The sequence below is a fragment of the Carassius auratus genome, chromosome 38 (assembly GCF_003368295.1).
Source record: "Carassius auratus strain Wakin chromosome 38, ASM336829v1, whole genome shotgun sequence".
Taxonomy (NCBI): domain Eukaryota; kingdom Metazoa; phylum Chordata; class Actinopteri; order Cypriniformes; family Cyprinidae; genus Carassius; species Carassius auratus.
This window is the reverse complement of record NC_039280.1, coordinates 2,233,820-2,245,210: the sequence shown is the minus strand read 5'-3', so window position 1 is coordinate 2,245,210 and position 11,391 is coordinate 2,233,820. Positions and strand designations below refer to the sequence as shown.

The 11,391-nt window shown below is 36.5% G+C and overlaps 2 protein-coding genes across 5 annotated transcripts in view; one reads left to right on the top strand and one right to left on the bottom strand.

Annotated features, from left to right (window-relative positions):
• LOC113056641 (uncharacterized) overlaps nt 1-842 on the top strand; it is a 3,338-nt gene extending 2,496 nt beyond the window's left edge. For all 3 annotated transcript variants that reach the window (XM_026223427.1, XM_026223426.1, XM_026223428.1), the window contains one exon: nt 393-842. In XM_026223427.1, the coding sequence (XP_026079212.1) occupies nt 393-752 (360 nt within the window). In that variant the 3' untranslated portion in view covers nt 753-842. The remainder of the gene's footprint in view (nt 1-392) is intronic.
• The window catches only part of LOC113056640 (integrin alpha-9-like), an 86,845-nt gene extending 75,542 nt beyond the window's left edge, over nt 1-11,303 (bottom strand). For both annotated transcript variants that reach the window (XM_026223424.1, XM_026223425.1), the window contains exons 1-3: nt 10,890-11,303; nt 9,351-9,478; nt 2,427-2,533 (exon numbers count right to left, since the gene is read on the bottom strand). In XM_026223424.1, the coding sequence (XP_026079209.1) occupies nt 2,427-2,533; nt 9,351-9,478; nt 10,890-11,077 (423 nt within the window). In that variant the 5' untranslated portion in view covers nt 11,078-11,303. The remainder of the gene's footprint in view (nt 1-2,426; nt 2,534-9,350; nt 9,479-10,889) is intronic.
• Nucleotides 11,304-11,391: the final 88 nt, after the last annotated feature.

Below are 11,391 nucleotides of genomic sequence, written 5' to 3'. Positions count from 1 at the left end.
TGTGCTCTTAAAGGGATAGTTCACCGCAGAAAAAATTGTCATTTACTTACCCTTATGTTGTTCCAAACCTGTATGAGTTTCTTTCTTCTAGCTGAACACAAAAGAAGATATTTCGAAGAATATCAGTAATCAAACAGTTGGGAGTAGAATTTAATTGACTTCCATAGTATTTTTCCTATTATGGAAGTCAATGTCTACTCTCAACTGTCTGTTTACCAACGTTCATCAAAATATCTTCTTTTCAGTTCAACAGAAGAAAGAAACTCGTGCAGGTTTAGAACAACTTGAGGGTGAGTAAATGAGACACTTTTCATTTTGGGGTGAACTATCCCTTTAAAAGATGTTTTGTGGCTTTCTTTGACCTAATTTTTTTAATGTTTTCCCATTTTTAGGACTGTGATGACAATGAAGACATGTCGGACGTTGAAATCGGTATTCTGACAGTGATTAACCCGAGGGCTCTGCAACTGTACACTACTCCCTGCATCTTGGTGCCACAACAACGGCAATCATTTTGGAAGGTACAGTGGTTGTGGATGATCTTGAAAATCTTCCACAAGCAACGTGTCTGCTCTTGGACTAATTTATGCTCTAAACTTAGAGTATCCTGCAGCACTGAAATGCACATTCGACTTCATACAAAGAGTGATTTTGTCCCTTGGCCACAAGTCACTCAAATCTTAAATCCAATCACTGAAAAATCGCCTGATGCAGTAATAGATCATAGCCATGATGCTAGTTTGAGTGAATAGAAGCTGTCTTTAAGAAAACTAAAGAAATTGTTGAGTACTGTTTTACAGGTACTTCAGTTTTTTCCAATTGTTGAAAAAAAAAAAAAAAAATCCACATTTAAGAATTTCAAGTTTACTTGTTTGGTTTTAGAATAGTTTTAATATAAGAGAACTGTAGTAGGAAGGTGTTCTGTACTAAACTTGTAACATACTTGCAAGCTCTGCTTTTGAACACTTTGTAAAGATGTTAAAAAAAAGAAACATTGACCCTTTAATTGTCTTTTTTTATATTTTTTTTCTTGAGTGCAGTATTTGTTTTTTTTTTTTTTTTTTTTTTTTAAATGTTGCTGGCGGGCAGTTGACGGGCATGCCTTAAGTAATGTTTTAAAATGAACACTGTTTTATAGAGCAAATAAAGTGTTCTAGTGTTGTGCCAAATCTGTTGTCTGTCTTTGCATTCTCAACTTAGAATTTTGAGTACAACTTGCTTGAGAAATTTAAGGCAATCAGTTTCCACACATTCGTCTTGTAAAATGAACAAGCCGACATGTTAGAAGAACTGTTTTGTTTAAGTTCTGCTTACAAATCTCAACTTAAATCTGTAAGTTACCTAAACTTTTGAATTTGAGTTACTTGTACTCAAGTTTTATGGTACCCTCTACAAATACACAAGTAAACTCTACAAAGTAGTAGAGAGTAGTATCAGCTAAAAAATTATGACCTAATTTACTTGAGAATTTTGAGGCAATCAGTTTCCACAGCTTTTCTAAGTAAAGTCAACTTATTACTTTTTACAGTGTATGCTGCTCAGTGCTCCTGTAGTCTACACTGAAGACAAAGAGCGCCCTCTGGCGGCTGTAGACGGTAATGTTTTCTATTGGTTCTTGGTTCTAAATAAATGCGACTTATAGTCCAGTGGGACTTATATAGGTTTTTTTTTCCTCATCATGACGTATTTTTGGACTGATGCGACTTATACTCAGGTGTGACTTATAGTCCGAAAAATACGGTAATAAGGATTGAAAGATTAGTCAGAAGCTTAGTTTTGCAACTTTGATTATAGCCCAACTTCAGGTTTTTATTTCTGGAGATTGTATTTAGACAATAAAATTCCATGTTTGGTGAACAAGGTGCTTCTCGACTTATTCGTGTTGCCAGATCTTGCAATAATAAACAGCACTTAAGAAAAAGCCAATAATAAACATAAATCCAAATGCAAAACCATGGAAATAAGCCTCATATCATAATATCACAACCTGCACATGCCTACTTTATTAATTCCATAAACTGGATCGCTTCACCCAAAAACAAACCCGTTTAATAAGCATTGCTTTATAAAAGGGGACATGGCAACCCCTCAAGAGCAACCTTCCAAACATAAACAAAACTGTCATTTAGGGAATGCACTCCCGCATTTAAATGCGGTTGTCACTGCTGAAACTTTACAGTGCAGAAACTTTTGCTGGCCACAGAATTAATTTTCTGTAAAACCAATCCAATCCAATCCAACCATTCCAAACCTGAATCCAATTGGGAAAAAACCAAGGTGATGATGACTTCCGAGTTGGCTTACAAAATGATTTCATCCCTGTATCACTATATAAACCACATGGCTTCAGAAACAATCAGGATTTAGAGTCACAGTCGGTAAAGATGACTTGTTGTCTGTGTTTTCTGCTTCACAATGGAACATACCAGAATTTTGCCATTGGGTTTGTCCTGTCGAGCCAGACTGACCCCCATCCACTCGTCATTTCTGTCGCCTTGACACGTCTTCCCACAGGACTCCCTCTGCTTATTTCCTAGAGAACAGAATGAGAACGTTACTGTAGCCAGCAGAGAGAGAAACATCCCTGTCTGTAATGAGAAACACAATAAAACCAATCCAAGACCAGACAGCTTGAAACAAAAGTCAGACAGTCAATGTTTGAGACCACTTTGTGTTTTTGTAAGAGAAGTACACAAAATATAACTTATGTGTATCAAATAAAAATATAAACTTCAGTGTTCACAATACTGATGGGTAACTGCTCTACTAGAAGCTCCATTTTTATTTCTATTAGCCAAATCAATTTTCAATCCCACAATGTAGTAGTAGAAAGATGCGAGCAACCTCTTAGATCCTGGTTAATGAACTTTCCTAAAACGATCATTAAAGACATGCAAAACACATCTAGACTAAGTATGATGATATACTAAAAGGTACCATTGTCATAAATAGCATGGTACATTAATCTGGAGACCATGTTATATAGTCAAACCATGTCGCATTTTTTTTTATATAGCACTACATCTAATAAAGATTCTTTCAAAGCTGCAAACAAACAAAATACAATAGTTAAATGCACACGGGCTAGTTTCCCAGAAGCATTGTAAGACAAAGCAGACCATTAAAGACAAAGCTGACAATTTCTACAATCTTATGCTTTTGGTCCTTACAGGAAATGCACCCCAGTCTGTTTATTGAAATGTAAGGCATTTAAAAAAAAAAAAAAAGAAAAAGAAAAAACATTGGTGACCTTGGAAAATATAAACCATGAGATATCAGCTTCTTGAATCAGACACGATCTATTTTGGAAGTATTCTATTGTCTATTTTGGCTATTTAACTATGCAGAAATGGAAGATTTATGAGCGAGGCGTGTTATTCCTGCAGGGAGCTTATCTAAGCATAAGGGAAGGCTTTACTGTTGATCTGTGAGCGCTGAGCTCCAGCGGCCCTCTGAGGGGCAAACTCTGATTGTCCACAGGAAAAAGAGGGATGGCTCCCGAGACAAGCGGCTGTTTTCTTTGGCTCTGGTTCTTTTCTCCTCCTCTTCAGAAGACTGACAGCATCAGTATGGAGACGTATATCTGCATAATGCTCAACTGAATTGCGATTCATATTCTACTCCCACCCAGATTTGACTGAATAAATCAATGCATAAACCAGAAATCTTCACACCAGCCCAAAAACTAGTATCGTCTTGCAGTCTACCGCCTACAAAGACAGCATCCTTACAGTCTTGGAACCTCAAAAGTGAATTGGATTTCCGTACAAGTCTCAAACAAATAATGTGACTCGACTAGTCTGATGTTAAAAACAAAACACTAATAAGCAAAAGACAGAGCACAAATATTGGGTAAACAGCTTGTTGTTTATTATTATTATTAGTTATATCAATACTTATACAAGTACACTACCATTCATTATATTGGGGTCAGTAAGAAGTCTCTTTTGATCAACAAGGCTGCATTTATTTGATAAAAAAAATACAGTAAAAACAGCAAAATTGTGAAATATTATTTTAATTTAAAATAATGGTATTCTATTTGAATATATTTTTTTAAAAAATAATTTATTTCAGTAAAACAAAGCTGTATTTTCAGCATCATTATTCCAGTCTTCAGTGTCACATGATCTTCAGAAATCATTCTAATATGTTGATATGCATGAAGTAGCATGAACTATGATGGAAATGCATAAGCCAGTCTTTTTTGGCACAAAGTCATCATCAGGACACAACCTTTTACCTCCTAAACAGCAGCTTGTCAAAGGTGCGAATGGTTCTAATCACATGTTGCTCAGGCTGTTTGAAATGAATGCTTTTGCACCCAAAACTGTGAAGCACCCAAAGCACACAACGACGAGCGCCAGATCTCAAGTTAGAAGGGAAACACAAACTGTCAGAAACCAAGATGAAGTATGCTTGGGATATGGACGACACATTATTTTCAACAATTAGCAGCAAAGCACCTTCCAAAAAACACTGCTCATTCAACACAGATATATTTCACGGGTTCAAGACTGCAGGAACACCACGAGAAGAATTCCCTTAATCTTGGCAATCACTTCAAATAAGAAGGCGCTAGGAATGTTCCTCAGACTATAAACATCTCATCAAATCAGCAACCCCAGTTCCCCTCCGGCCATCTTCGTAACAGTCGTGTTTGTTTTCGCATCTGTGTGGGTCCTGAGCGCAGTGTTCTTCTGGTCGTGAACTGCTCAGCGAGGGGATGAAAAGTAGGATGAGATCTGGAAGTGTGTATTGAGCGAGCGTGAGGCCGGAGTGTGCTGCTCAGTTAATGGATAACTGAAAGAAAACAAACGTGCATGCTACTTTGATCACGAAGGTCAAATAAGATGGACGGTTGATCTATTTAACAGTATTTAACAGTTCAGTCCAACAGCATATTGCTTAGTTAGTTTTAATGAGATTTTACCCCATTTCTGTACAATTTGCACTATTGCATTAAATGTAAACAACTCATGCTAATTGTAAAAATGCGCCTTTACTTGCATTTTTGCTCCAAAAATGTGCCTTTACATACAATTCATTGCATTTCCAGCTGAAATGAACACTAGTGGTAGCAAAACAATTTAAAGTTTATTTGTATAGCGCTTTTCACGATACAAATCGTTTTCATAGCTTTCATAATCATAGCTTATCAATGGTGACTTTCAGTTAATGTACATATGGCAAAAATCAATTAAAGGCATAATCAAACAGACGATGAACACTATTAACAGCAATAAGTTGCAATCAAACTTATAGCAAAATTCTGTGAACTGTTGGTACAAAACACCAATAACTTTTCCTTTTCACACAAATCTTGATTATGGGAGCAGATTATCAATAAATAAAGTCTTATTTTGGCCAGTTTCTTGCACAATACTATGTTGAAACACTTGCCATATTACATGATTTTTAAACTAATACATTTTGGCATTTGCATCTCATAAACACCTCCATATGTGTGTCTTTATGACGTAGTAAACTGGTTCATTAGCTCACCTGGTACACTTGAGATGTAAAGCGTTCTGGTTCGAGTCACGTGTAAAACATGAATCAAAACACAACACAAAAGAGCTCAAATGTTTAGTGTAGGTGGTACATTATTTTTAAATGCAATAAGTGCATTATCATTTTAACGTCACTCAACAGACATTTCATTTCCAAACTGCTGCGATATGTACAATAACCAGTGTAATAAAACATTGCCAGATTCACATTCATTGTGCTTCACTGGACATTTCACTTAGAACGGGAATGTTTTTTTTCTCCAATGAGCCTGGGCTGAAAGCAAGTATATCTATAATAAACATTTCTCTCTTCTTTTATTCCAGTTCTTCCACTGAAATAATTGCAATTGCTTTGTCTTTTTCTTAAGGAACACATGCAATGCTGCCTTAGAAATTGGCCAAAATGTTGTCATGAAATTGCACCACTGATGAATAGCGTTTAGATAAAGGTAATGGAACAGATGTATTCTTATAGTCCACTATTAAACATATCCTTCAGTGCACTAAAGCCCCACTCATCAGATAATCAATTGACTATTACTCTAAATAAAGATTGTAATTGCTTGTCCTGAATATAGCTTTGAATGGGCTCTGTGTTGCTTCAACGGAAATAGCATAATTACTGTATTTAATGAAGCTTAGAAACATACTAGAAAGTGGAGAATTACCTCCCATAACAACTGAGGACAATGCCTTTTTTAACTTTACCAGTAGAGAACTTCAATCAAGGCTGTAAGAAGAGAAGAAATGATCTGCAGTACAGCCAAAGAATTGCTCAAAATATGCTTGCAATTATAAAGATCAAGACCATTTCGTAAGCGATGAATAGTTTTGTGTCTGCGAGCAGATGAGTAAATGTCTAGTCATGGTACTGTGATATCATCTGACCCCCGTCCACAAGAGTCACTAAACATTCTTCCGAAATTACCAACAGACGGAAGGTTTAAAGAAATAGTTCACTGAAAACTGTCAAATTCAGCCATCATTTACTCAACCGTATGTAAATTCAAAAGCAGCAGGACTTTTCTACTGTGGAACATAATAAATATACTGTACGATGTTTAGCAGGATGTTCTTGTTCCACAGAAGAAATAGTTACATAAATTAAAGGCGTTTCCCCTAAAATGGAAACTGTCTGAAATCCTCAAGCCATCCAAGATTTAGATGAGTTTTGTTCTTTATCAGAACAGATTTGGAGAAATGTAGCATTGCGTCACTTGCTCACCAATGAATCCTCTGCAGTGAATGGGTGCCGTCAGAATGAGAGACCAAACAGCTGATAAAAACATCACAATAATCCACAACCAATTCACACATGACCTTAAAGGATAAATCCACTTCCAGAATAAAATTTCCTGATCATTTACTCAGCCCATGTTTTCAAAGATGTTTGTCTTTCTTTAATCAAATCGCAAAGAAATTAAGTTTGCATGAGGAAAAGATTCCAGTTTTTTTTTCTTATAGTGGACTTCAATGGTGGCCAACGATTTTAAGGTCAAAAATGCGGTTTCAGTGCAGCTTCAAAGTGCTCTACATGATCTCAGCTGAATATTAAGGGCCTTTTCTAGAGAAACGATTGGTAATTTTGTTTATTTATATATAAACATATATATAAACACACTTTTTAACCACAAATGCTCAGCTAGCATTAGCTCTGCAGTACATATGCAGCATGTTAAATGCTCATGGGGCGAGTACATTTTCAGGACATTTTCATTCTGGAAATGGACTTATCCTTTAAGGTTTTTTGTAATTTTCTTTTTTTGGAGTGACTATTCCTTTAACCACACCTGAGAGAAACGAACACTAGTTCCCTCATACCAGTAGCAATATTTCTCAAGGGGGGCCCTGCGGGGGCTAATTCTATATGATTCATGTAAACTCAAAGCTGGGGCCCCAGGACACGCCTCGTTTGCTCTTGTGTGTTCTGTCAGTAAGACACAGAACAAGCAGGAGTGGGTGCATTAAAGCCACATAAACCGCTCTCATCTCTCCACCACAAGAAAGGAGCTTCGAGAAATCTCTACACATTGAATCCTTGGCACAGCCGCTCGGAAAATATCAGCCAAACCATCCATCATTTCTATCAAAATACCTCAGGAGCCAGACTACAGATGTTTAAATTGATTGCACAGTAATATAAAAAAATATATAATAATATTGTCAGCTGTCCATCACATAACAAGCTCATAGTATGATGCATATTTACAAAAGGAAAAGTGTGCATCAATCCGTTATCAGTGCTGAAAATGAGTGTTAGTATGACGGTGTAATGTGAAAACAACAGGATAAGATAAATGGGAGAAAAGTTATTAAAAGTGACCAAAACAAGGCTGTTAAAACATGAAAACACACAGGGTTTCAAATTCCATGTTTAACTTCATGAGTGATTTGAGTGGTACAGTTGTTTTGTGTTAAACTAACTGTAAAACACTTCTGCTGATTTGACTGTGCAGATGGCATCTTCTAGCTGTTTTACATTTCAGTTGGTGCTGTCAAACACTAGCACATCTGACACTCACACAGGATATAATGATTATATGTAAACACATTTACACTTCCCTTTTTACAAATACAAAAGAGCTCTACACATGTTTTCAGAACAAGATCTTTAGATGCATTCTTCTTCTGGATTCTTCAAGATTCTAGAAAATTGATGAATTTAAGACATAATTATGAATTTAAAATACACAATTGTTTCAAAGCACCTTTACAAAAACATCATGATGATGGTTAACATTTACAATATCGTCATGACTTGCAGTCGAATTTATAAATTAGAGCTTGGAGATAATAAAGTTTACATTTTGTGACGATGCAAGCAATAAAATCTTTAAGATTTGCTACAGTATATGGTATTTATCACTATATGGAAGCATACTGTATGCAGATGCTAAAGCAGTGTTAAAGCCAGAACATCAAGGCTGATACAGTTTTTACACACATGCCATCAGGCTTGTGAACGAAACCCATCTGCTGCTGCTCCCCCAATCACTGCAGACATACTATAGATTCCCCTGCATCCTGCCTACACTCACACACACACATAATGCAAATAACATCAGAGACTATAGACTACCTCGGCATACTTTCTGCACAAATACACCCTTTTCAATGCACAAACACACACTTTTTCGATTGCAACAACAGGAACTCAATCTGCATCGACAGGACTTTGCACAGCACATGCATGTCTTCCTTGTTTACATTGTGCACAGTGCACATTATGCATGCAATAACTTTGTTAAGTGCATTTTTCACACCATTAGTAATCTTGCAATTTGTAATCTCCATAGATATTTATCTTTATGTCCTTAACTTTACGCCATATGCTGTTTCTTAGTTTTCTTTACATATGACAATAAACTTTTGAATCTTGTATGCTGGTAAAGTTAGATACACATCCACCTACTGTACAAATAAAGTGCTGGATGATAATATAGTTCGATTTTGTTACGATACAAGGAATAAAGTCATTAAGATTTGCTATATGATATATATACTACCAGCATATTTATACTGTAGTATGTCTCTGGAGAGAGTAACTTTTATATCCAACCTTATATAAAGAGCCAGACGATTATATAGTTACTTTTTGTGACAAAAAGGAGCAGTTAAGATTTACTATTTAATGCAGAGCATAATAATATATCCAACTTTATATTTAGAGCCTGAGAATAATATAGTCACATTTCCGAATGATTTAAACTATCACATAGCGGAGAACTGCTGTATATTGTATATAGAGAGCTTTATGTGAATTTACTGTATGTTATGAGGGTTAAGTAAGATCTACAGTGTACTTTGGGTATTGGTGAGATCATGTGACACACACACCTCTGCCGAGGTCCATCTCAGTGCAGCGCTGCTCTGGGTTGTTGCGGATCCGACACTTGTATATGGCTCCGGGCGACTGAACTGAACTGCTGAATGATGAGTTGGCTCTGGGAGCCCCGACCACAATCCTACAGACGTCAGGAGAAACACACTGTCACTGTACATCACCACACAACGTCTGACCTCACAATACTGGTTACCTGAGACAACAGACAGAATATGGTCAATATAAAACTATTCTTTGTTGGTCTTTGTTTTGTCTGTAAGTGTCAAAGATGAATAATAGGGCTGTCTTATAAGTGAATTAGCACTGGAGGTGGTTGTGCCTTGTCATACTGTCTCTACAATTCAGTGATGCAAGAACTCGGTTACATCATTATCTCCACTGAAGCACAGGCAATGATTTGGGCGCTGGCCAGTGTTTCCGTTTAAACTTCAGGACAGCCCTTGGAAGAAAAAAAGTCTTAACATCTGTACAGTCACAAGAGATTTTTATTTATTTATTTATTTTAAAGTTGCATGTTTGGAATGTAATGGCAAGAGTTGAGTTGCAAAAGAAAGGGAAACCAATGTTGGTTAGCCCGAGTTGTGTAATGCAAAAGAATTGCATGCATAATACATTGTATTAGATTAGACAACAAAACATCTAACCAAATTTCTTTGTCCAAATGCAGAAGGATATTTATTGCATATTATTGTAATTTTTTGCTCAACTTGGTTTGAAACGAATTTCTAATAGATTAAATAGTTCCAAAATATATGCAACTCGGTTTGACATTTTATCATCTAACGCAATAATATACATGATTAATCAGTCCGAATGATATTTTGGAGTCACTTGTGACAACCCATAAACAAGATAAATTAAAATTAAAATGACAATTCACACAGAAAACGTAAATAATTCACGTTTCTCCATTCGCTAAACGTGCAAAAAGTGAGTAACGTTACTCTAGTAGTTATTTATAACTTCATTACATATTTATTTAATACAAAACTGTTTAAAAATTGTAATTAAGATATTTTAATTTGACGTACTGTGCCAGAGTCATCAACGTGATGACATTTATCGATTTTATTTATTCAGATAGCTAGAGGTTTTTAAAGTATAGCTTACATTTAGACCACTTATTTAATTATCCATATGTCATTAAGAAGATTTCAATGACCACAAAAGTCTGTCAACGCGATTATGTTCACCTGATGCTCGAGAAAAGTGACGTCTACCTGAGGAGGAGGTAACCTTGGCAACAGAAGAGCGCTCGAGCGGATGCACTGATTGTTCATTATGGATTTATATATCATACAACTTTTATTTTTATACAGCCTTAGGATAGTTGAGCATTGGCTTACTGTGCCAGGCGTCCCTAAAGACAATTTGAGTTGCGTGAGACAAAAAAAAAAAAAAAAAAAAAAAGTTCCTTTGAAGACTCAGACCGCATTTAAAATCATTGTAATGTTCGAATACTAATTTAAGCATCTATAAACACGCATAACTGACTGTATGCATGTTAATTCTGCCTCTGATTATGTACTCACCAGCGTGTGTTGTCATGTACGTGCTCCAAGACTGAATATCCAAAAAACGTCGTATTTGGTCCTCGGAACACCAAGGTGTGTTGCAAGTCAATGTTGAAGGAATAAGCCAAAGAAACCAAACACAAACACACAAAAACATCCAAAGGGCGTCTGTTCCGCGTAGAAAGTCCCGTCATTCTGTTGCGCATCCTCAGTGCTGATGAGAACTTTATAAAAGCTGTTAAATCTGTCTAGAGTTTCACAGTTAATGGGGAATAAAAACTACATTTATACAACTACACCACGTCCTTCTCTTAAAGTTGGGAATCAAACACATGCAAACACGGGGTTTGAGTTTGTGAGTCGGAGGTTTGGGTCAGGACAGCGCTCTCATTGCATGCTCTTCTCTTCTGCTGCTCAGTCTGTTGCGTCTCTGGAGTTTCTCTTGGCATTAAAGCGCCGCGCTCGCGCTGACGCGTGTGTTACGCACGAGCATCACATTTCACATTACAACAGCGCCGCT